The following is a 27,175-nucleotide window of genomic DNA, read 5'->3' on the forward strand; positions in this document are numbered from 1 at the left end:
AAACATGTAAAATTGCTGTTTCTATGCTTTATGTTTATAGTTGGAATCTCTGTAAAAGTAGGTGTCAATCTTCACTGATTTCAAGATTCAATTTAATTACTGTTTTCATTATCAACTAAATATCACGATGCTCACATTCTCAGTTTTCAATAGTACTGCACATGGCTACATTTTCATATATCAAAATTATTTTGTGCCAATTTAACTTTATTTCTTAAATTATATAAGCAAGGTACTTTTTAAAACAATTACTTATTTAAAATATGTTTTCTTCAGGTATCCGAAAGTTTACAGACAATAGTTTTTCTTTTTTCCTCAGCATTACTGCCGTTTGATTATTACTCATAAGATCATAGACAGGCAGCTTTACCAGGCTGCATTCAAACTAATGTACAGCAGTGGCAAGTGGTGACTAAAACCACCAGTAATACCAAAAATAATAATATCTTGAGATTATTTAGACACCAATAAAATCAGAGACGAAATCATATTTTAATATTTCCTCTTTTTCCTGTTTATTATTTTTTTAAAAATTATATAAATTTTATATAGGCTTTTTTTTTTTCTGTGGACTTTCAAATTTTGAATTGTTGAGAAATTATGAAAATATACATATTATATATAATATACAAAAATACAATACATTTTCGGCAATCAGGATCTGGCAGCAACAGCGCGTTTTTCTGCTTGGGCCTGCGCTTCGCGGACAGCTTACCCCGAGAATGAAATCACGCGCACGCCAGCAAAACAGAATGCGCATCAATTCTGAGGAGTCGAGGAAGATGCGGAGAATCTGCTTGCCCCGAAGATTCAGTCTCACATTAGGGATTCATTTATAAGCATGTTTACATTATTTAACACGTGAACGCATTCTCTCTAACAGCCTGGGTATGCAGAGCATTATAGCAGCTTATATGGACTGAACGCCACTGATGCACAGATCTATTTCGATATATCAGATGTTTTGTCCTGCTCTGAAATCATAACTGACTGTATGTACAGTTTCGTTTAAAACTATTCCAAAATGCAAGTGCATTTAACCGCATCCGCAATCGAGCTTTAGGACGAACAAACACAAAGTGCACGTGAGTCTGTCAGTGCACGAGTTTCGTGCATCTAATAGTACTGCATTCCAGACGGCAGAAATGAACGCATATCTAAAGTAAAACACGACGGATGGAAGCACACAATGTCAAGCAGTGCTCACGAGTCTCACAGTGCAAATCCTGTGCAATGAATCCTGCCGCGTCTCTAGCGCGCACACGTGTCATATGCGGGAGGAAAAAAACAAGCTCAGAATCGATTCTGAAATATTAGGAATCGATTCAGAATCGTTGAAGAGAGAATCGCGATGCATCGGAGAATCGATTTTTTCTCCCACCCCTAGTTTGAACCTTCTGTAATAGTTGCATATGAGTCCCTCATTCATTCTCAGTGTGAAAAGATGGATCTCAAAACCATACAATCATTGTTGGTAAGGGTTCAAAGACACAAAAATGCTGAAAAACCAAACAATTTGTGGGACGTGATGGATTTTTCTGAAGAACAGCAGGCAGTTTAACTGTTCAGAACAAACAACTATCACTAAAAAAACAAAAAAACAAAAACAAAACAAAACTAACAAAAAAAACAAAAAAACAGCTGTAGATCATTCAGGTAGTACCACAGTATTAAGCATCAAGTGTATGTAAACTTTTGAACAGGGTGATTTTTATAAATGAAAATATTATTTTCTTTTGTGGACTCTATGTAAACATCTTTTATGCAAATGATCTTATTCAGGTCAGTACTAAATATAAAATAATATGCATTTTGTATTTGTTCAGCAGCATAATGTCTTAAATATTCACAGCACTGTATCGGCATATGTATTGGCAGTAGCAAGTTCATGCAGCAGCAATAATCTACAACAGTAACAATATCTAACAGCAGCGGTATACATTAACAAATACATTAACATTGTCATATCCATTACAATGTTAAAATCTTCAGAGTTGTCATGATAGAACTGTAGGTACAGGAACTTGCTACTGCCAATACATATGCCTATACGGTGCTGTGAGTATTTAAGACATACCACTGCTGCACAAATAGCATAAGAACACATAGCAGATCTATACAGGTGGAGCTGGGGAAGATGGAAAGTTTTAGAGAAACTCTGAAAGCATGCTGTGAAATGTTTTAGCGAATGCTAACCAGCCATTTAAATGTAAAGCAGCAAGCTCACTGGCTGTGTATGCAACATGAACCAATCAGCTTGTGCCAAGTAGTTTAACACAGTGAATATCATCAGCTTGTGTTAACGACCATCAGCCTGCGTCATCTAGAGTTTCATGACAGAACATCGCATCTCTCAAAAACTTTAAACTTCTGAACCCAAATTTTTAAACAATAGTGCATTTGATGCAATAACGTATAGATGTTGTGAATGAATGTTGATGAAGAAAATTTTAAAAAATGCCACAGCAATACACTGCATTTCTGCACAGGGTTCAACTCATTTACATTTGAAAGTGCCTTTAGGTGGGGATCTAAACCCAGGTCAGCTCATGCACAAAAAGCAAAAACTGCACCACTACAGTATCACACTTCATATTTGGAAACTTCATAGTTGTTTTTCCTTGGCCATTTCTTTGTTTTGTCTAGGGCACAAGAGAGCCAGGACAACACAGGTGCCCCTTCAGAAAATAGGTGCATGATGCTCCTGCAGAGCCTTCTCTCAACTTCCTGCTGCATTAATTGGTAACTGTTGGGTTTGCATTTGCCCAGTGCTCTGAACATCTGAAACGAATGCTGAGACTAAGAAAACTCTAGCTTTTTATCTTCGAACAGCTGTGCACATTGCTCTGACAAAGTGAAATGTCAACTTGATGCATTGCCCATTTGTTCAATCGTCACACAAAACCCTGTGGCCATGTGACATTCGCCTTCATTCGCTTGAATCCGTCAGGTTTTCTTCATGATACAACATTACGAGAGCTTAACCTCCAATAAAACAGACTCGACGTGGGATTTTCTGGCTTGTGCTCTTTTAACGCCCAGACATATAAAAACCCATATGATGACAACGATAAATGAGAGCTTCAAGCTCGTGCAGCATGTTCCTGCATCACAGCGAGCAGAGGCTCATCATAGATGCATGGTTTGTGCAAAATAATGGCCTTCAGCATGTCCTACAGAAATGCATGGAGGAGAGAGAGAACGAGAGAGAGAGAGAGAGATGCGGATACAAGGAGAGTGGATATGAGTGATATAATCCTCTTTTATGCCTGGTGAACAGAGCAGGAAATTGTCAATGCAAATTAAATGATTAGGGGTGAACATCTCCAAGAATAACCTATGCATCAGAAAGCAGGTAGCTCATCTCTCTCTCTCTCTCCCACATCCTCCTCTGGTCCAGGATGCCTCATCAACCAGCTGGGATTTCAGCCATGAATATTCAACAGCAGGGAGGGCAAAAACACAAGCTAGCAGTTCCCATTTCTAAACACGAGTGTCTGGTGCAGTAGCAGGCATGAGATCAGGCTACTTATGTGGTGGCACGAAATCAAAGAGAAACTGCTCCACCGCTTGAACCAAATGTTCCAGGTGACATGCTAGACTGGATTTATCGTTGCCAAAACTTGAGGGAAAAGCAAGTGTGGCTTTTGAATCACTTGTGAAGTGTCTAATGCTAGTAATGTATCCGCACAGTTTAATTTATTCTGTTGTTAAGCACTTGTAGTTGAGATTAGCATTACATGTTATAAATGACTGCATATATAATGTAAAATATGCATATAAGAAAATATTTCCCAGACAAAATCAACATTTGCTTAAAGGCCAGTTAAAAAAACAGGGTGCTTTAGTAATGTTTCTACATCATTAAATGTGACTGTAGCACTAAAATCTGTCACGAGTTCTACTTGCTTGAACAGTTTTGATTCAGAAACCAACGTGCTGTAAACTGTTGATTCTCAACTTTCTCAGGCACATTAGGAAAAAGGTTTTGTTTTTCTCTGTCTTGCTCTGAATATCACATTGATGATAATATTCAGCCCATTATTCAATGTGACATTCCATTTAGACTACATTTCAATAAAGATATGAGTCCCAATTCATATACTTACGTACTAAAGCATTCTTTGCCATTTTGTAGCATAAATGTAGGATAAATACAAAGTAGTTTGTTAAAACTAAAAAAGTCCAAGAAGAAGAAGTGAACTTCAAAAACCCAAATGATATACTAACTACATTCAACCAGAAGACAAAGTATAGAATGTTAGAGACTTGAGGGGAAGGGCTATTAGACTCTAATGATGGATGAAAAAAATAATCTTCTAAAATTCATACACTAGACAGCAAAGTACTCTGTGTATAATGTATAGTGCATTGTTTGGGAAACAGCTAAAATAGAGCAATTTAAATTGCAGATGCAATATTACCAACTAATTTGTCTAGTTTTGCCCTACCAATGAAAACAGTCCCAAACAAAGCCAAAACAGAGCCATTGCAAGTTTTTCTTCCTGAATGAATCAGTGGCTTTGAACAAACCACCTGAGGGAATGATTCAATGACTCAATCAATTAAAGGTGCCATAGAATGCATTGAGAGAATATTTTAAATTGTTCTCTGATATCTACAGAGAAGGTATATGGCATAGGAACGGGCAAAAAATCTCCAGAAATGGTTTTACAGGTCCATTTACAACCCTAGGATTTGTCCCTAGAATGAAATGCTCTGTTATTGCCTTATTTGGAAGCTTCATGAATATTAATGAGCTCTGCTCTGATTGGCTGTTTCACAGAGCTGCTCATCTCTATAGCTGGCACATTGATAAAAATATATATTTAATTAGGAGCTCTAGCCGCTTTTAATATGTGGTTTGTTGAATCTGCCGTTTTGAATCGCCGACATTTTAGTCTCATTACTCTGTGATCGCATGTGCTCTGTGTAAAGTTATAATGCAGAGGAAGTGCTTACGTTACTTACACACAAGTTCAGCTGCCTGTCAGTGATACTCAGGATCTGTAAATCATTCACCATCATCAGCGCAGTTATTTCTCCATCATTCACCATCATCAGCGCAGTCATCTCTGTTTATGTGGTAAGTGAAATCTTATGTACTGCAATGTAACAGGCTAGCGCTAGCATTAAGCTAAACATGTCCCTTCAGTGGCTTGCCTTGTTTTACTGATGTACTGACGTTACCAATGATTGGGCGATGCAAATGTTGGGGGCGTAACTATTAACGATCCCGGGGATGTTGCATAACAGTCGGTGTTATGTTGGAATTGACCTATTTTTCGGTGGTCTTTTGCAAACACTAGATTTATATAAGAAGGAGGAAACGATGGTGTTTGAGACTAATGGTATGTCATGTCCATGTACTGAACTGTTATTATTTAACTATTCCAAGGTAAACACAGTTTTCCATTCTATGGCACTATGTAAGTTGTTTTCAGTGCCCTTAAGAGAAAATAAAAACGGCAAGCAGTGGCTGAACGCTAACTCCAGCCTCACGTGTTTTTCTTAGAAAATATAAGTAATATATAACAGACAGCTTTAAGACAGCTAACTTGTTTAGTTTCTGAACAAATCGTATAAATGAATTATTCAATGACTCACTCAAAAAGACATTACCTTGTTTCATTCCTGAATGTTTGAACAAACTGAGTCAAAGACTCACTGATTCAATCTTAAAGAGTCACTTTTGTTCCTGAATGAATCACATTGGTTGGGTCATTCAGTGACTCACTTATAAAGACTTGTTTGTCAAAGTAGTTTGTCAACCTGCTGCTTCCTAACTGAACACAATTATATTGCAAATGCATTCATTGAAAAGGAACTCCAGGTATTAAAGACTCTTACTTACATATGCAGTAGAAACCCTGTGAAAGATTTATGTTATTTAAAAAATCACATCGTTTTATACATATTTTGGACTACACTCTTAAAAATAAAGGTGCTTCACGATGCCATAGAAGAACCTTTTTTGTCTAAATGGTTCTATAAAGAACCTTTAACATCTGAAGAACCTCTCTGTTTCACAAAATGTTCTTTGTGGGGAAAGAAGGTTCTTCAGATTATAAAAAGGTAAGAAAGAGATGGTTCTTTGAAGAACCTTTGACTGAATCGTTCTTTGTGGAACCAAAAATTGCTCTTCTATGGCATCGCTGTGAAGAACCTTTTAAAACACCTTTATTTTTAAGAGTGTATGTCAAATGGTTGCATTCGGTGAGCTGGCACTACCTGTTGCTATTTTTAACACAACATTACATCGCTTACAGGTGGCGATGGATATAAGCGCCGTACGGAGGCCGTACCATCGAAGAAGTCTAAATGCCTCGGATATCGAGTAAAATCCACACCGAGAAACTCCATCAGCGGCTGCGGCATCATGACAAGCATCAACATGTTTACATCCTGCCAGGATGGCATCTAGCATTTCTTGTCTCTGCCGTTTGTAAGCTCTTTCAGTAGCTGTGGTCTACTAAAAGCCTCAAAGGCATCAGGGCTAAAGTGGGAAGTACAAAGACGCGTGTCTTTAGGAGGTTTTATTCATCCACAAGAAACAGGTAGCACCAGTAGCTCACCGAGTGCAACCATTTGACGTCATCAAAATAATGGCACCCCCCATAATCATTTATAAAATTTATATGTATAAAATTTTTTTTTTTAAATAACGTAAATCTTGTATGGGTTTTCTACTACATATTTCAGTAAGAGACATCATTTATGTTATATTAAGCCATACAAGTCTTAATACCCAGGGTTCTTTTTAAATTTCACGTGTTTTAATTTTCTTACCTGTGACAAGGAAAGTACATCGGCCAGCTCCTGCTTCGTTTTTGATGTCACAAGTGTAGGCACCATAGCCTTCACGGTTGAGGGCCCTTACGTGGTATTCCGTCTCGTCCCGAGTATGCAACTGGCCCACTGTTAGCAGTCTGGTGCCCAGCTTCCATTCATAATCCAGTACTTTTGAGGGGTGTGCACGTAAGACCCTGCAGCTCAGTGAGAACGGCCGGCCCAGACCCTGCCTGATCTCTGTATACACCGGCTCCACCACAGGAGGATCTGAAAATAGACACACATTCTTATTAGACACAAAGCACATATTTACACAGGCGTTTAGTGGAGTCAATAAAACCAACACAATTGAGAAACCTGGAAATTTGGAGAGGTATGAACTTACGTGACTGAATGAGAAATAAAACTGTGTTAATATTAAGATTAATTCACAAAATCAACACTTTTTATGGTATAGTGGACTGTGAGTGACAGGAACCACAAAGTTGCTTCTCAAAGACTTCTTAAAAGCAGTCATTTTGGTTTGCGTTTTGTGCTATTGCTGTACCAACATCACAGATGGATTTGAAAGTTTTATACTCACTGCGAAGCAGCAAAACAGCAGCAAAAAAGGGAAAAAATGCTGACTCATCCTCTCATAAGAGGGTGACCTGTCATGAATCAGTGATTCATAGTGTTGCAAGCCAACACGCACACATACACCATGATGCACACCATCAGAGAGCACAGCCCTGGGAGAGCATCATCAAACATAACATGATGTCCTTAGAAGGGCGCTGGCATCTGCACAGCGTTTGCACTTTTTCTGTCTGATTTGGAGAATCTTTCCATTACTGTAGTGCACAGCACTTCTATTAATGTCCGCTGAGAGTCATGCGCTCTTACAGAAAGAGCTTGATGCACAGAATTCACACACCACATTCTGCTTTTACTCTTCAATCACATATATACTACCCCACCTCTGTGTAAGATGCAATATGTATTTATAGTCTGGACATTTTCAGTAGCCCCAAAAGCACACTTTAAAGGATTAGTTCACTTCCAGAATAATCATTTCCTGATCATTTACCTACCCACATGTCATCCAAGATGTTCTTTCTTTCTTCAGTTGAAAAGAAATTAAGGTTTTTGAGGAAAACATTTCAAGATTTTTCTCCATATAATAGACTTCAATGGTGGCCAATGGGTTGAAGGTACACATTTTAGATTCAATGCAGCTTCGAAGGGCTCTACATGATCCCAGCGGAGGAATCAGGGTTTTATCTAATGAAACAATCAGTCATAATCATGTCTGAAAATTCAAGTGCGATAAGTTCTTCATCTGTGTACTCAAAAGGTTCAAAAGGTATGGTACGGTGAAAAACATTCCCATTTTCGCTTTCAACTTCAAAATTATCCAACATCATTGTTTTACCTTTTTTTGTAAGTGTGTTTGACTTTCTTTGCATATTTGCTTTGTAAACACTGGGTCAGTACTTCAGCCTACATCACACATGGCCTTTCAGATGTGACCACATAATGCTAATGAAGTTGAGCTAGTGCAAGATGAGCATTTGTGGTTAAAAAGTATAAAAATTGTATTTCTTTTTAGAAAATGACCAATTGTTTTGATAGATAAGACCCTCATTCCTTGGCTGGGATTGTGAAGAGCCCTTTGAAGCTGCACTGAAACTGCAGTTTGAAGCTTCAACCCGTTGGCCACTATTGAAGTCTACTATATGGAGAAAAATCCTGTAATGTTTTCATCAAAAACCCTATTTCTTTGCGACTGAAGGGAGAAAGACTTGAGCATCTTGGATGAGATTGAGGTGAGTAAATTATCAAGAATTTTTTATTCTGGAAGTGAAGTATTCCTTTAAAGAAGCATGAATTTCATTGCACAAAAACTTTTCAGAGCAATTTTCAAAACGACTTTTAACCAAATGGTGAAGAAGAAAAAAATAAACTAAAATAAAAATACATGATTTGAACATTGACTGATACACTCAAGTAAGACAATTGATTTTCTCCCAAAAAAAAAAGGTGAAAAAGTGAAAGTGAACACTTCATTCATCATAGCTGTTGCTATAGCCCTGCAATAACATCTTCTCCAAAAATGAATTTGACCATTTTTCTTGAATTTTTTTCATCTGTATGGTTATCTAGGATGTCTTCAGTAGATGAATAGAGCTGTACAGGCAAAACAGAGATGCGGTCCAGTAATTCAGACTATTCACTCTTCACTGTGTGCTACACAAAGTACCCCTCCATCTCAAACCCACAGTGACAATCATTTGCAGCACGCTCATCTCAGTTCAATTTCCTATACTCGCATAGAACAGCACATATTTCCCCGTCTAAAAGTGCTGGAATTCAAAAAGGAAAGCAAACTTACTGTACAAGACATAGATTGAATCTATGCTTCTCATAGTTTTAAAGACACAAAATCATACTTAAATTAAATTAAATTAAACATTTTTTTTTAAATTATTATTAGTTTTATTTTTCGATGAGTACAGTGAATTAGAGAGTGAAGGAAAAACAGTCTTAAGTATTCCAGATTATGCCGGCTCATGAAGTTAGTAAAGAAAATGACATCTGATCTGTAGTAATAAAGTAGTAATAAAGAATAAGCATGCCCAAACTGGTACTGTATATAAAAATGAGACATGCACTGTAAATGGATATTCATATACCCATAATACATTACTGCATGCTATACAAGTATATTTACATAAATACAAACACTACTACAAACACAAACACTACTACAAATACTACTCATAAACACAGTGGGGTGCAAAAGTCTGAATTCACATAAAAAAAAAAAAAAAAAAAAACTTAGAAATAAACAATGTTTTAAGATTTTTAAAAAGAAAAACAAAGAAACAACATGAAAGAAATGAGAGATATTTCAGTTTCTGCACTGTCTAGGTTGCTAATCAAATAAGTACACTGCCATTCAAAAAGGCTGTGTTTATTTGATAAAAATACAGAAGAGACAGTAATATTGTGAAATATTATTGCAATTTAAAAGTGTGGTTTTCTATTTTAATATGCTTTTAAATAAAATTTATTCCGGTGATGCAAAACTGAATTTTCAGCATCATCACTCCAGTCTTCAGTGTCAAATTATTCTTCAGAAATCAGTCTATTATTATCAATGTTGGAAACAGTCAGTGCTGCTTTTTTTTGGAACCTGTGATATTTTTTTCAGGATTATTTGATGAATAAAACATTATAAAAACAGCATTTATTAAAAATAGAAATCTTTTGTAACAATATAAAATTTTTCTTTCTATCTTTCTTTGAAAGAAAATAATACTTTTATTTAGCAGGGATGTGTTAAATTGATAAAAAGTGATAGTAAAGACTTATATTGTTAGAAAAGATTGTTATTTTGAATAAATTATGGTGCTTTTTTTACTTTTTATTTATTAAAGAATCCTGAACAAAATATCAAGCAGCATAATATATCAGCATAATAAAACGATTTCTGAAGGATCGTGTTACAGTAAAGACTGGAGGAATGTCTGATGAAAATTCTGCTTTAAATCACAGAAATTAATTATACTTTAAAGTAAATTTTTGATCAAATAAATAGAATTTGGATGAGCACAAAAGACTATTTAAAAAAAAAAAAAAAATCTTACTGATGCCAAACTTTTGAATGGCAGTGTACATTCTTAACACTCCTTGTCAGATGTTCTTCCACTGAAACACAAAACATTCTTTGGTTCATTGTGAAATCACACTGATAGACATGACCATTAGATTTTGCACAAGCTTATGTAGTTTAGAAAATTGTCAGTTGATCTTTTTATACAAGCTGACAATACAATTTGTAATGACTAATGAAACAAAATGCAATTGTATTAAATAAATAATAAAAGAACAAAATATGAGCATTTTCTCTAGTGTTAACACAAAAAAGCTCTATGCTTTCTAAGTTGAAATAAACATCATTTTTTAGAAAACGAATGAGAGAAAGAAAAATAGAGAGAATGAGTGGACTGAAGCGTGTTTTATGAAATAACAAGAACAAGCTTTAGGAATCATGCCATTTAGAGAAAAGCTTTCTAAAAAAAACTGGTTCCCTCTCAGTCGGTCTCTACGACGTCACGTCGGAGACCGACGAATTGGGATATCGCTTTAGAGATACCAATCCTCTTCGTGTGTAAACTAAACGAGCCAATGCACATTGGCATGCATGATTGCATCCAGCTGTCGCTGATCACAGCGTGAGCATAAATACACAGCAGGTGCAATGCATAGACAGCATTTCGCATCGGAGCCGATCTTTCCATGAGAGACGCAACGAGCCATTCTTCATACAAGAACTCTTCACTGCGGTGTTGGCGGTACGGCGCGTCAGCGGTGGTGGTCTCCTGTGGGTGGAAAAAGCGCGCAGTCAAGGATTGCACTACCTGCCTTCTGTGTCGCAGCGGCCATCTCCCCTGTGTGCTTCAGCACTGAGCAGTTTCTAAAAGAGTATCACGGGTGAACGTCTTTTTAAAGACGAGGTGTTTGAAACACAATGCCGTTTCACCCGTGCGTTTCTGGATGCGGTCGTTACCTGGCGCCAGGTGATGGTCACGATCGCTGTCTGACGTGTCTGGGTATCGAGCACGCTCAGGCGGCGTTTGTGGATGAGTCATGCCGTCATTGCGGCGGCATGTCCATCACGGAGCTGCGGACCAGACTCCGCTTCCTGCAAAGGGGCGGGGTGCCAGTTCCTCTGCCCAGATCTACCGTTCCCCCCGGCAAACGCCGGGGGGACTCTACCTCTGGCAGAGGGCTGACTGGTCTGACGGTGACGGTGGGGAATTTCCCGGCGGATGATCCGCTGGGGGTTCCTCCTTCCACCGACAGCCCGTTCCATCTGGAGCTCCCAGAAGAGTGTTCGGGTCTTCCTCGTGAGGCACCGCTCATTACTTTTGGGGCTCCCCCTGACGACCGGATGTCTATCGCTGCATCGGGGGGTGAGCCAGACTTCTCGGGGGAGGACGATTCCGGATCGCTGCCGTCCACTGGGCGGTCAGCGGTGCCGGATACCGACCCCGAGATGATGGCTATGCTTTCCCGGGCCGCCGAGAGGGTAGGGCTTGAATGGAACCCTCCATCACGTCCCGACCCCTCTCGGCTGGATGACTGGTATCTTGGGGTGGCCCGCGCTGGTTCTCAGCGTCCCACCCCAGTGCCCTTCTTCCCGGAGGTGCATGATGAGCTTACTGGGACGTGGACGGCACCTTTTACTGCCAGAAACCGCTCCAGTGGCACGTCCTCCCTCACCACCCTTGATGGCGGACCAGCGCGGGGGTACGCGGCTGTCCCGCCGGTGGAGCGTGCGGTGGCGATGCAATTGTGTCCCGGCGCCGCTTCCACTTGGCGGGGCAACCCGTTGCTCCCCTCCCGGGCCTGTAGGCACTCGTCGGCTCTGATCGGCAGTGCCTACACGGCTTGTGGCGCTGCTGGCTCCGCCCTACACGCTATGGCGTTGTTACAGGTCCATCAGGCCCAGGCACTGAAGGACCTGTACGAGGGTGGTCACGACCCGGAAGTTCTACGTGAACTCCGTATCGCTACGGACCTCGCGCTACGAGCGACGAAGGTTACGGCGCGGTCTCTGGGTCGTGCGATGTCCACGATGGTGGTCCAGGAACGCCATCTCTGGCTGTGTCTGGCCGACATGAGGGAAGCAGACAAGGTCAGGTTCCTGAATGCCCCCGTGTCCCAGACCGGCCTCTTCGGCGACGCGGTCGAAAACTTCGCCCAGCAGTTTTCGGCCGCCCAGAAGCAGACTGAGGCCATCAGTCATATCTTGCCCCGGCGTGCTCCCGCTGCTGCCTCCACCCAGCCGCCGGCGGCACCTCGGTCTGCTCGTCGCCGAGGGCGGCCCCCTGCCTCCGCCCCCGCTCCACAGCAGCCTGCGCAGCAGCCTTCACGGCGGCGCCGTGGAGCCGGTCCCAGGGCGGCCGCCCCGCCCGTCCAGGCTCCCACCAAGACCAGTGGGAAACGCAAGAACAAGCGTCCCTGAGACGGGCGACCCAGAGATGGAGGAAGCTGCTCTTCGGGAGATGGTGATCGCACCACTCCCTCCCCCGGAGGAGGGCCGGGCGGAGAATCTTTTGTTTCCCTTAAAAAAGTTTCTTTTAAGAAACCCGTCATCGGCCTCACGGCCGGTGACACCCAAATTTTCAATAAAAGAGCAGTTTCTACTATCTCTGGGTCCCCAGAGGGGACAGCGGGTGTTGCACGGGTTAGCCCCGGGCTTCACCCACTCTCCCCTCCCGCCAGCAAATGGCGCTGGGCGGTTGGAGAGTGCGGTAAGACGGACTACTCACGCACCAGCTGCCAGAACGCAGGTAAATGTCTTGCACACACCACACACAGACACTCTGACCCCGCTTCGGACCGGCATAGAGACGCCCGAGCGGGGTCCCTGCGTTCCACTTCGCTGCCCCCCCGCGGGTACGTCAGTGGTCCCGCTGGTCCCTCTTGTACGTTGGCTGGGGGCCTGGAGAGGGCTTCCCAGTCCGTCTTGCTGGCTCCTCCGGACCATCAGGCTCGGCTACGCGATTCAGTTCGCCCGGCGTCCGCCTCGGTTCAGGGGCATCCACTTCACTACAGTGAAAGTAGCAGATGCCCCTGTCCTTCGGGCAGAGATTGCTACCTTGCTGGCGAAGAAAGCAATAGAGCCGGTCCCTCTAGCCGATATGAAGACAGGGTTTTACAGTCCCTACTTCATAGTACCCAAGAAAAGCGGTGGTTTACGACCGATCCTGGACCTGCGCATCTTGAATCGAGCTCTTCACAAGCTACCTTTCAAAATGCTCACACAAAAACACATCCTCAGATGTGTTCGTCCCCAGGATTGGTTCGCAGCGATCGACCTGAAGGACGCGTACTTTCATGTCTCGATCCTTCCGCGCCACAGACCATTTCTGCGGTTCGCGTTCGAAGGCAGAGCATATCAGTACAAGGTCCTGCCCTTCGGGCTGTCCCTCTCCCCCCGTGTCTTCACGAAAGTCGCGGAGGCGGCCCTTGTTCCCCTCAAGGAACAGGGCGTTCGTATCCTCAACTACCTCGACGACTGGCTGATACTAGCACACTCTCGAGAGCAGTTATGCGAACACAGGGACCTGGTGTTGGCACACCTCGCCCGCTTGGGCCTTCGGGTCAACTGGGAAAAGAGCAAACTCTCCCCCATGCAGAGGATCTCTTTTCTTGGTGTGGAACTGGACTCGGTCAGCCAAACAGCTCGCCTCACGCAAGAGCGGGCTCAGTCGGTGCTGAACTGCTTGAATACGTTCAAGAGCAGAGAAGTGGTCCCACTGAAACAGTTTCAGAGGCTCCTGGGGCATATGGCAGCAGCTACGGCAGTTTTACCGCTTGGCCTGCTCCATATGAGACCACTTCAGCACTGGCTTCGTGGCCGAGTCCCGAGGAGAGCGTGGCAGCGCGGCACTCTCCGGGTCAAAGTAACCTCGGCCTGTCGCCTAACCTTCACCCCGTGGTCAGACCTAGCTTTTCTTCGGGCAGGAGTTCCCTTAGAACAGGTCTCCAGGCACGCTGTGGTACACACGGATGCCTCCACCACCGGTTGGGGAGCCACGTACAACGGGCAGGCAGTGTCGGGGGTTTGGACGAGCCCCCAGCTACACTGGCACATCAACTGCCTAGAGCTGCTGGCAGTACGCCTTGCCTTGAACCGTCTCAAAGGGCGCCTTCGAGGCAAACACGTGCTGGTCCGTACGGACAACACTGCGACCGTTGCGTACATCAACCGACAAGGTGGTCTACGCTCCCGTCGCATGTCACAGCTCGCCCGTTCTCTCCTCCTCTGGAGTCAGAAGCATCTGAGGTCGCTTCGTGCCATTCACATTCCGGGTTTGCTCAACCGTGCAGCCGACGAGCTCTCACGAGCTGCGCTTCCCGGAGAGTGGAGACTCCATCCCCAGTCGGTCCAGCTGATCTGGAGACGTTTCGGGAAAGCTCAGGTAGACCTGTTTGCTTCTCCAGAGACGTCCCACTGCCAGCTCTTTTACTCCCTGACCGAGGGTACACTCGGCACGGACTCCCTGGCATGCAGCTGGCCACGGGGCCTTCGCAAGTATGCGTTTCCCCCAGTGAGCCTTCTCGCACAGACACTGTGCAAGGTCAGGGAGGACGAGGAGCAGGTCCTGTTAGTGGCGCCTTACTGGCCTACTCGGACCTGGTTCCCAGAACTGATGCTCCTCGCGACAGCCCCTCCCTGGCGGATTCCTCTGAGGAAGGATTTACTGACTCAGAGACGGGGCACCCTGTGGCACCCGCGTCCAGACCTCTGGAAACTACATGTCTGGTCCCTGGACGGGACGCGGAGGTTCTGAGTGATCTACCCCAAGGAGTGGTAGACACCATCACTTCGGCGAGAGCTGCATCCACGAGACATGCTTACGCCTTGAAGTGGAACCTGTTCGTCGAATGGGCTTTCTCAAGAAATGAGGATCCCCGAAGATGCTCGGTCGGAGTCGTGCTTACCTTTTTGCAGCAAGGGTTGGAGCGTAGGCTGTCACCCTCCACCCTTAAGGTCTATGTAGCCGCTATTTCTGCAAACCATGACCCCGTTGAAGGAAGGTCAGTAGGTAGGCACGACCTGGTCGTCAGGTTTCTCAGGGGAGCCAGGAGGTTAAATCCTCCTAGGCCCCCCTCCGTACCCTCTTGGGACCTGTCTCTGGTGCTCACAGCACTACAGCGGGTCCCCTTTGAGCCTTTACAGTCAGTCGAGCTGAAGTATCTCTCTATGAAGACTCTGCTCCTGCTGGCATTGGCCTCCATCAAGAGGGTAGGGGACCTGCAGGCGTTTTCGGTCGACGATTCGTGCCTTCAGTTCGGGCCGGCAGATTCCCAGGTAACCCTGAGGCCCCGGCCTGGCTACGTGCCCAAGGTTCCCACTACTCCCTTCAGGGACCAAGTGGTGAGCCTGCAAGCGCTGCCCCCGGAGGAGGCAGACCCAGCCCTAGCTTTGCTTTGTCCCGTCCGAGCATTAAGATGCTACGTCGACCGGACGCAAAGCTTCAGGACCTCAGATCAGCTCTTTATTTGTCACGGAGGACGGCAGAAGGGGAAGGCCGTCTCCAAGCAGAGGATGGCACACTGGATAGTGGATGCCATCGCCTTGGCTTATCAAGCTCAGGGCGTGCCCTGCCCGCTCAGGTTGCGAGCTCACTCTACTAGGAGTATTGCATCCTCCTGGGCGCTGGCTCGTGGCGCCTCGCTATCTGACATTTGTAGAGCTGCGGGTTGGGCGACCCCTAACACGTTCGCTAGGTTTTATAGCCTTCGTGTAGAGCCAGTCTCCTCCTGTGTTCTCACCTCAAACGGGTAGAAGCACTGAGAGGCACTGGCTCAGGTCGGCTTGCTATCTTCTCCAGAGTGTCCATGAAGACCCTGTCGAGTCCTCCTTCCTCGGCTCCAGACGTAGCGGAGCGTCTAGGCGCCAGGCCTCTCTCGATGAATCTTTAGAACCGATAGAAGGCTTAGGATACATGAGAGACTTAAGTGAATCCCATATGTCTTCCACGGTACCCACAGAGGCCGTGTTTCCCCGGTAACCTTCTACCATCTTCACGAGGGTTCAATCACCTCCATTCTTCCATATGTCCTAATTGAGCCATATGCGTATTGCTCCGAACCTCCTCCGGGATGGGTGGGAGCTCCGCACGTTCCCAGTGCTCCAGCTTCACTAAGTAGGTAGTGCTATGTTATACAGTGACTGGTCTTTTCTGATCCGCCCTTGGCCTTAGCAAAAATTGGAGGCCAGGTGGCTTGCTCAGGACACTGGAGGGGGGCAGCAGCTGCGGCGCTTTGCTAGGGATCCCAATTCGTCGGTCTCCGACGTGACGTCGTAGAGACCGACTGAGAGGGAACGTCTTGGTTACGTATGTAACCCTCGTTCCCTGAAGGAGGGAACGGAGACGTCACGTCCCGTCGCCTCAGCTGCTGTACCACCGCTGTGCGGCCGGACCCAAGCTCGGCTCCTCAGCGAAATCCTGTCTATGCATTGCACCTGCTGTGTATTTATGCTCACGCTGTGATCAGCGACAGCTGGATGCAATCATGCATGCCAATGTGCATTGGCTCGTTTAGTTTACACACGAAGAGGATTGGTATCTCTAAAGCGATATCCCAATTCGTCGGTCTCCGACGTGACGTCTCCGTTCCCTCCTTCAGGGAACGAGGGTTACATACGTAACCAAGACGTTTATATTACACAATTCTATTTATATCTCACAATTTTGAGTTTATATCACAAAATTCTAAGTTTATATCCCACAATTCTGAGTTTATATCACAAAATTCTAAGTTTATATCTTTTAATTCTGAGTTTATAATTTACAATTCTCTTTATATCTTGCAATTCTGTTCATATCTTGCAATGCTGAATTTATATTTGACAGTTCTGGGTTTATATCACAAAATTTTAAGTTTATATCACACAATTCTGAGTTTATACTTCACAATTCTGTTTATATCTCACAATTTTGAGTTTATATCACAAAATTCTAAGTTTATATCTGTTAATTCTGAGTTTATACTTCACAATTCTATTTATATCTCACAATTCTGAGTTTATATCACGAAATTCTAAGTTTATATCTTTTAATTCTGAGTTTATACTTCAATATTCTATTTATATCTCACAATTTTGAGTTTATATCACAAAATTCTAAGTTTATATCTGTTAATTCTGAGTTTATACTTCACAATTCTGTTTATATCCCACAATTCTGAGTTTATATCACACAATTCTAAGTTTATATATTTTAATTCTGAGTTTATACTTTACAATTCTCTTTATATCTTGCAATTCTGTTCATATCTTGCAAAGCTGAATTTATATCTCAAAATTCTGAGTTTATATCACAAAATTCTAAGTTTATATCAGTTAATTCTGAGTTCATACTTCACAATTCTGTTTACATCCCACAATTCTGAGTTTATATCACACAATTCTAAGTTTATGTCTTTTAATTCTGAGTTTATACTTTACAATTCTCTTTTTATCTTGCAATTCTGTTCATATCTTGCAATGCTGAATTTGTATTTGACAGTTCTGGGTTTATATCCCACAATTCTGAATTTATACTTTCAATTCTGTTTATATCTTGCAATTCTGTTCATATCTTGCAAAGCTGAATTTATATCTCAAAATTCTGAGTTTATATCACAAAATTCTAAGTTTATATCTGTTAATTCTGAGTTCATACTTCACAATTCTCTTTTTATCTTGCAATTCTCTTCATATCTTGCAATGCTGAATTTATATTTGACAGTTCTGGGTTTATATCACACAATTCTAAGTTTATATCAGTTAATTTTGAGTTCATACTTCACAATTCTCTTTTTATCTTGCAATTCTCTTCATATCTTGCTATGCTGAATTTATATTTGACAGTTCTGGGTTTATATCACACAATTCTAAGTTAATATCAGTTAATTCTGAGTTCATACTTCACAATTCTGTTTACATCCCACAATTCTGAGTTTATACTTCACAATTCTGTTTATATCCAACAATTCTGAGTTTATATCACACAATTCTAAGTTTATATCACACAATTCTGAGTTTATATCACAAAATTCTAGGTTTATATCTGTTAATTCTGAGTTTATACTTCACAATTCTGTTTATATCCCACAATTCTGAGTTTATACTTTACAATTCTCTTTATATCTTGCAATTCTGTTCATATCTTGCAATGCTGAATTTATATTTGACAGTTCTGGGTTTATATCACTAAATTTTAAGTTTATATCCAAGAATTCTGAGTTTATATTACACAATTCTATTTATATCTCACAATTTTGAATTTATATCACAAAATTCTAAATTTATATCCCACAATTTTGATTTTTTTATCACACATTTCTGAGTTTATACTTCACAATTCTGTTTATATCTTGCAATTCTGTTCATATCTTGCAAAGCTGAATTTATATCTCAAAATTCTGAGTTTATATCCCAGTATTCTGAGTTTTTATCACAAAATTCTAAGTTTATATCCCACAATTCTGAGTTTATATCACAAAATTCTAAGTTCATATCTTTTAATTCTGAGTTTATACTTCACAATTCTATTTATATCTCACAATTATATTTATATCTCACAATTCTGAGTTTATATCACGAAATTCTAAGTTTATATCTGTTAATTCTGAGTTTATACTTCAATATTCTATTTATATCTCACAATTTTGAGTTTATATCACAAAATTCTAAGTTTATATCTGTTAATTCTGAGTTTATACTTCACAATTCTGTTTATATCCCACAATTCTGAGTTTATATCACACAATTCTAAGTTTATATATTTTAATTCTGAGTTTATACTTCATAATTCTGTTTATATCTCACAATTTTGAGTTTATATCACAAAATTCTAGGTTTATATCTGTTAATTCTGAGTTTATACTTCACAATTCTGTTTATATCCCACAATTCTGAGTTTATACTTTACAATTCTCTTTATATCTTGCAATTCTGTTAATATCTTGCAAAGCTGAATTTATATTTGACAGTTCTGGGTTTATATCACACAATTCTAAGTTTATATCAGTTAATTCTGAGTTCATACTTCACAATTCTGTTTACATCCCACAATTCTGAGTTTATATCACACAATTCTAAGTTTATGTCTTTTAATTCTGAGTTTATACTTTACAATTCTCTTTTTATCTTGCAATTCTGTTCATATCTTGCAATGCTGAATTTGTATTTGACAGTTCTGGGTTTATATCCCACAATTCTGAATTTATACTTCACAATTCTGTTTATATCTTGCAATTCTGTTCATATCTTGCAAAGCTGAACTTATATCTCAAAATTCTGAGTTTATATCACAAAATTCTAAGTTTATATCTGTTAATTCTGAGTTCATACTTCACAATTCTGTTTATATCCCACAATTCTGAGTTTATATCACAAAAGTCTAAGTTTACATCTTTTAATTCGGAGTTTATACTTTACAATTCTCTTTATATCTTGCAATTCTGTTCATATCTTGCAGTGCTGAATTTATATTTGACAGTTCTGGGTTTATATCACAAAATTCTTAGTTTATATCACAAAATTCTAAGTTTATATCTTTTAATTCTGAGTTTATACTTCACAATTCCGTTTATATCCCACAATTCTGAGTTTATATCTGTTAATTCTGAGTTTATACTTCACAATTCTGTTTATATCCCACAATTCTGAGTTTATATCACTTAATTCTGAGTTTATAATTTACAATTCTCTTTATATCTTGTAATTCTGTTCCTATCTTGCAATGCTGATTTTATATTTGACAGTTCTGGGTTTATATCACAACATTTTAAGTTTATATCCCACAATTCTCAGTTTATATCACAAAATTCTGAGTTTATACTTCACAATTCTATTTATATCTCACAATTTTGAGTTTACATCACACAATTCTAAATTTATTTCTTTTAATTCTGAGTTTATACTTTACAATTCTGTTTATATCTTGCAATTCTGTTCATATCTTGCAATGCTGAATTTATATTTGACAGTTCTGGGTTTATATCACAAAATTTTAAGTTTATACCCCACAATTCTGAGTTTATATCACAAAATTCTAAGTTTACATCTTTTAATTTTGATTTTATACTTCACAATTCTATTTATATCTCACAATTTTGAGTTTATATCACAAAATTCTAAGTTTATATCTTTTAATTCTGAGTTTATACTTTACAATTCTCTTTATATCTTGCAATTCTGTTTATATCTTGCAAAGCTGAATTTATATTTCACAGTTCTGGGTTTATATCACAAAATTCTAAGTTTATATATTTTAATTCTGAGTTTATACTTCACAATTCTATTTATATCTCACAATTTTGAGTTTATATCACAAAATTCTAAGTTTATTTCTTTTAATTCTGAGTTTATACTTTACAATTCTGTTTATATCTTGCAATTCTGTTCATATCTTGCAATGCTGAATTTATATTTGACAGTTCTGGGTTTATATCACAAAATTTTAAGTTTATACCCCACAATTCTGAGTTTATATCACAAAATTCTAAGTTTACATCTTTTAATTTTGAGTTTATACTTCACAATTCTATTTATATCTCACAATTTTGAGTTTATATCACAAAATTCTAAGTTTAAATCCCACAATTCTGAGTTTATATCACAAAATTCTAAGTTTATATCTTTTAATTCTGAGTTTATACTTTACAATTCTCTTTATATCTTGCAATTCTGTTTATATCTTGCAATGCTGAATTTATATTTCACAGTTCTGGGTTTATATCACAAAATTCTAAGTTTATATCCCACAATTCTGAGTTTATACTTCACAATTCTGTTTATATCTTGCAATTCTGTTCATATCTTGCGAAGCTGAAGTTATATCTCAAAATTCTGAGTTTATATCACACAATTCTAAGTTTATATATTTTAATTCTGAGTTTATACTTCACAATTCTGTTTATATCTTGCAATTCTGTTCATATCTTGCAAAGCTGAACTTATATCTCAAAATTCTGAGTTTATATCACAAAATTCTAAGTTTATATCTGTTAATTCTGAGTTCATACTTCACAATTCTGTTTATATCCCACAATTCTGAGTTTATATCACAAAAGTCTAAGTTTACATCTTTTAATTCGGAGTTTATAATTTACAATTCTCTTTATATCTTGCAATTCTGTTCATATCTTGCAGTGCTGAATTTATATTTGACAGTTCTGGGTTTATATCACAAAATTCTTAGTTTATATCACAAAATTCTAAGTTTATATCTTTTAATTCTGAGTTTATACTTCACAATTCCGTTTATATCCCACAATTCTGAGTTTATATCTGTTAATTCTGAGTTTATACTTCACAATTCTGTTTATATCCCACAATTCTGAGTTTATATCACTTAATTCTGAGTTTATAATTTACAATTCTCTTTATATCTTGTAATTCTGTTCCTATCTTGCAATGCTGATTTTATATTTGACAGTTCTGGGTTTATATCACAACATTTTAAGTTTATATCCCACAATTCTCAGTTTATATCACAAAATTCTGAGTTTATACTTCACAATTCTATTTATATCTCACAATTTTGAGTTTACATCACACAATTCTAAGTTTATTTCTTTTAATTCTGAGTTTATACTTTACAATTCTGTTTATATCTTGCAATTCTGTTCATATCTTGCAATGCTGAATTTATATTTGACAGTTCTGGGTTTATATCACAAAATTTTAAGTTTATACCCCACAATTCTGAGTTTATATCACAAAATTCTAAGTTTACATCTTTTAATTTTGATTTTATACTTCACAATTCTATTTATATCTCACAATTTTGAGTTTATATCACAAAATTCTAAGTTTATATCTTTTAATTCTGAGTTTATACTTTACAATTCTCTTTATATCTTGCAATTCTGTTTATATCTTGCAAAGCTGAATTTATATTTCACAGTTCTGGGTTTATATCACAAAATTCTAAGTTTATATATTTTAATTCAGAGTTTATACTTCACAATTCTATTTATATCTCACAATTTTGAGTTTATATCACAAAATTCTAAGTTTATTTCTTTTAATTCTGAGTTTATACTTTACAATTCTGTTTATATCTTGCAATTCTGTTCATATTTTGCAATGCTAAATTTATATTTGACAGTTCTGGGTTTATATCACAAAATGTTAAGTTTATACCCCACAATTCTGAGTTTATATCACAAAATTCTAAGTTTACATCTTTTAACTTTGAGTTTATACTTCACAATTCTATTTATATCTCACAATTTTGAGTTTATATCACAAAATTCTAAGTTTAAATCCCACAATTCTGAGTTTATATCACAAAATTCTAAGTTTATATCTTTTAATTCTGAGTTTATACTTTACAATTCTCTTTATATCTTGCAATTCTGTTTATATCTTGCAATGCTGAATTTATATTTCACAGTTCTGGGTTTATATCACAAAATTCTAAGTTTATATCCCACAATTCTGAGTTTATACTTCACAATTCTGTTTATATCTTGCAATTCTGTTCATATCTTGCGAAGCTGAAGTTATATCTCAAAATTCTGAGTTTATATCACACAATTCTAAGTTTATATATTTTAATTCTGAGTTTATACTTCACAATTCTGTTTATATCTTGCAATTCTGTTCATATCTTGCAAAGCTGAACTTATATCTCAAAATTCTGAGTTTATATCACAAAATTCTAAGTTTATATCTGTTAATTCTGAGTTCATACTTCACAATTCTGTTTATATCCCACAATTCTGAGTTTATATCACAAAAGTCTAAGTTTACATCTTTTAATTCGGAGTTTATAATTTACAATTCTCTTTATATCTTGCAATTCTGTTCATATCTTGCAGTGCTGAATTTATATTTGACAGTTCTGGATTTATATCACAAAATTCTTAGTTTATATCACAAAATTCTAAGTTTATATCTTTTAATTCTGAGTTTATACTTCACAATTCCGTTTATATCCCACAATTCTGAGTTTATATCTGTTAATTCTGAGTTTATACTTCACAATTCTGTTTATATCCCACAATTCTGAGTTTATATCACTTAATTCTGAGTTTATAATTTACAATTCTCTTTATATCTTGTAATTCTGTTCCTATCTTGCAATGCTGATTTTATATTTGACAGTTCTGGGTTTATATCACAACATTTTAAGTTTATATCCCACAATTCTCAGTTTATATCACAAAATTCTGAGTTTATACTTCACAATTCTATTTATATCTCACAATTTTGAGTTTACATCACACAATTCTAAGTTTATTTCTTTTAATTCTGAGTTTATACTTTACAATTCTGTTTATATCTTGCAATTCTGTTCATATCTTGCAATGCTGAATTTATATTTGACAGTTCTGGGTTTATATCACAAAATTTTAAGTTTATACCCCACAATTCTGAGTTTATATCACAAAATTCTAAGTTTACATCTTTTAATTTTGATTTTATACTTCACAATTCTATTTATATCTCACAATTTTGAGTTTATATCACAAAATTCTAAGTTTATATCTTTTAATTCTGAGTTTATACTTTACAAATCTCTTTATATCTTGCAATTCTGTTTATATCTTGCAAAGCTGAATTTATATTTCACAGTTCTGGGTTTATATCACAAAATTCTAAGTTTATATATTTTAATTCAGAGTTTATACTTCACAATTCTATTTATATCTCACAATTTTGAGTTTATATCACAAAATTCTAAGTTTATTTCTTTTAATTCTGAGTTTATACTTTACAATTCTGTTTATATCTTGCAATTCTGTTCATATTTTGCAATGCTAAATTTATATTTGACAGTTCTGGGTTTATATCACAAAATGTTAAGTTTATACCCCACAATTCTGAGTTTATATCACAAAATTCTAAGTTTACATCTTTTAATTTTGAGTTTATACTTCACAATTCTATTTATATCTAACAATTTTGAGTTTATATCACAAAATTCTAAGTTTAAATCCCACAATTCTGAGTTTATATCACAAAATTCTAAGTTTACATCTTTTAATTTTGAGTTTATACTTCACAATTCTATTTATATCTCACAATTTTGAGTTTATATCACAAAATTCTAAGTTTAAATCCCACAATTCTGAGTTTATATCACAAAATTCTAAGTTTATATCTTTTAATTCTGAGTTTATACTTTACAATTCTCTTTATATCTTGCAATTCTGTTTATATCTTGCAATGCTGAATTTATATTTCACAGTTCTGGGTTTATATCACAAAATTCTAAGTTTATATCCCACAATTCTGAGTTTATACTTCACAATTCTGTTTATATCTTGCAATTCTGTTCATATCTTGCAAAGCTGAACTTATATCTCAAAATTCTGAGTTTATATCACAGAATTCTAAGTTTATATCTGTTAATTCTGAGTTCATACTTCACAATTCTGTTTATATCCCACAATTCTGAGTTTATACTTTACAATTCTCTTTATATCTTGCAATTCTGTTCGTATCTTGCAATGCTGAATTTATATTTGACAGTTCTGGGTTTATATCACAAAATTTTAATTTTATATCCAAGAATTCTGAGTTTATATTACACAATTCTATTTATATCTCACAATTTTGAGTTTATATCACAAAATTCTAAGTTTATATCCCACAATTCTGAGTTTATATCACAAAATTCATATCTTTTAATTCTGAGTTTATAATTTACAATTCTCTTTATATCTTGCAATTCTGTTCATATCTTGCAATGCTGAATTTATATTTGACAGTTCTGGGTTTATATCACAAAATTTTAAGTTTATATCACACAATTCTGAGTTTATACTTCACAATTCTGTTTATATCTCACAATTTTGAGTTTATATCACAAAATTCTAAGTTTATATCTGTTAATTCTGAGTTTATACTTCACAATTCTGTTTATATCTTGCAATTCTGTTCATATCTTGCAAAGCTGAATTTATATCTCAAAATTCTGAGTTTATATCACAAAATTCTAAGTTTATATCTGTTAATTCTGAGTTCATACTTCACAATTCTCTTTTTATCTTGCAATTCTCTTCATATCTTGCAATGCTGAATTTATATTTGACAGTTCTGGGTTTATATCACAAAATTCTAAGTTTATATCTTTTAATTCTGAGTTTATATCACAAAATTCTAAGTTTATATCTTTTAATTCTGAGTTTATACTTCACAATTCTATTTATATCTCACAATTCTGAGTTTATATCACAGAATTCTAAGTTTATATCTTTTAATTCTGAGTTTATACTTCACAATTCTATTTATATCTCACAATTCTATTTATATCTCACAATTCTGAGTTTATATCACGAAATTCTAAGTTTATATCTTTTAATTCTGAGTTTATACTTCAATATTCTATTTATATCTCACATTTTTGAGTTTATATCACAAAATTCTAAGTTTATATCTGTTAATTCTGAGTTTATACTTCACAATTCTGTTTATATCCCACAATTCTGAGTTTATATCACACAATTCTAAGTTTATATATTTTAATTCTGAGTTTATACTTTACAATTCTCTTTATATCTTGCAATTCTGTTCATATCTTGCAAAGCTGAATTTATATCTCAAAATTCTGAGTTTATATCACAAAATTCTAAGTTTATATCTGTTAATTCTGAGTTCATACTTCACAATTCTCTTTTTATCTTGCAATTCTCTTCATATCTTGCAATGCTGAATTTATATTTGACAGTTCTGGGTTTATATCACACAATTCTAAGTTTATATCAGTTAATTCTGAGTTCATACTTCACAATTCTGTTTACATCCCACAATTCTGAGTTTATATCACACAATTCTAAGTTTATGTCTTTTAATTCTGAGTTTATACTTTACAATTCTCTTTTTATCTTGCAATTCTGTTCATATCTTGCAATGCTGAATTTGTATTTGACAGTTCTGGGTTTATATCCCACAATTCTGAATTTATACTTATCAATTCTGTTTATATCTTGCAATTCTGTTCATATCTTGCAAAGCTGAATTTATATCTCAAAATTCTGAGTTTATATCACAAAATTCTAAGTTTATATCTGTTAATTCTGAGTTCATACTTCACAATTCTCTTTTTATCTTGCAATTCTCTTCATATCTTGCAATGCTGAATTTATATTTGACAGTTCTGGGTTTATATCACACAATTCTAAGTTTATATCAGTTAATTTTGAGTTCATACTTCACAATTCTCTTTTTATCTTGCAATTCTCTTCATATCTTGCTATGCTGAATTTATATTTGACAGTTCTGGGTTTATATCACACAATTCTAAGTTAATATCAGTTAATTCTGAGTTCATACTTCACAATTCTGTTTACATCCCACAATTCTGAGTTTATACTTCACAATTCTGTTTATATCCAACAATTCTGAGTTTATATCACACAATTCTAAGTTTATATCACACAATTCTGAGTTTATATCACAAAATTCTAAGTTTATATCTTTTAATTCTGAGTTTATACTTCACAATTCTATTTATATCTCACAATTTTGAGTTTATATCACAAAATTCTAGGTTTATATCTGTTAATTCTGAGTTTATACTTCACAATTCTGTTTATATCCCACAATTCTGAGTTTATACTTTACAATTCTCTTTATATCTTGCAATTCTGTTCATATCTTGCAATGCTGAATTTATATTTGACAGTTCTGGGTTTATATCACTAAATTTTAAGTTTATATCCAAGAATTCTGAGTTTATATTACACAATTCTATTTATATCTCACAATTTTGAATTTATATCACAAAATTCTAAATTTATATCCCACAATTTTGATTTTTTTTATCACACATTTCTGAGTTTATACTTCACAATTCTGTTTATATCTTGCAAT

The 27,175-nt window shown here is 37.2% G+C and overlaps 1 protein-coding gene across 2 annotated transcripts in view; it reads right to left on the bottom strand.

Annotated features, from left to right (window-relative positions):
- mdga2a (MAM domain containing glycosylphosphatidylinositol anchor 2a) overlaps positions 1 to 27,175 on the bottom strand; it is a 388,587-nt gene that overhangs the window by 63,201 nt on the left and 298,211 nt on the right. For both annotated transcript variants that reach the window (XM_073827152.1, XM_073827153.1), the window contains exon 9: positions 6,790 to 7,059. In XM_073827152.1, coding sequence (XP_073683253.1) covers positions 6,790 to 7,059 — 270 coding nt within the window. The remainder of the gene's footprint in view (positions 1 to 6,789; positions 7,060 to 27,175) is intronic.

The sequence above is a fragment of the Garra rufa genome, chromosome 21 (genome assembly GCF_049309525.1).
Source record: "Garra rufa chromosome 21, GarRuf1.0, whole genome shotgun sequence".
In the NCBI taxonomy this organism is placed as follows: Eukaryota; Metazoa; Chordata; class Actinopteri; order Cypriniformes; family Cyprinidae; genus Garra; species Garra rufa.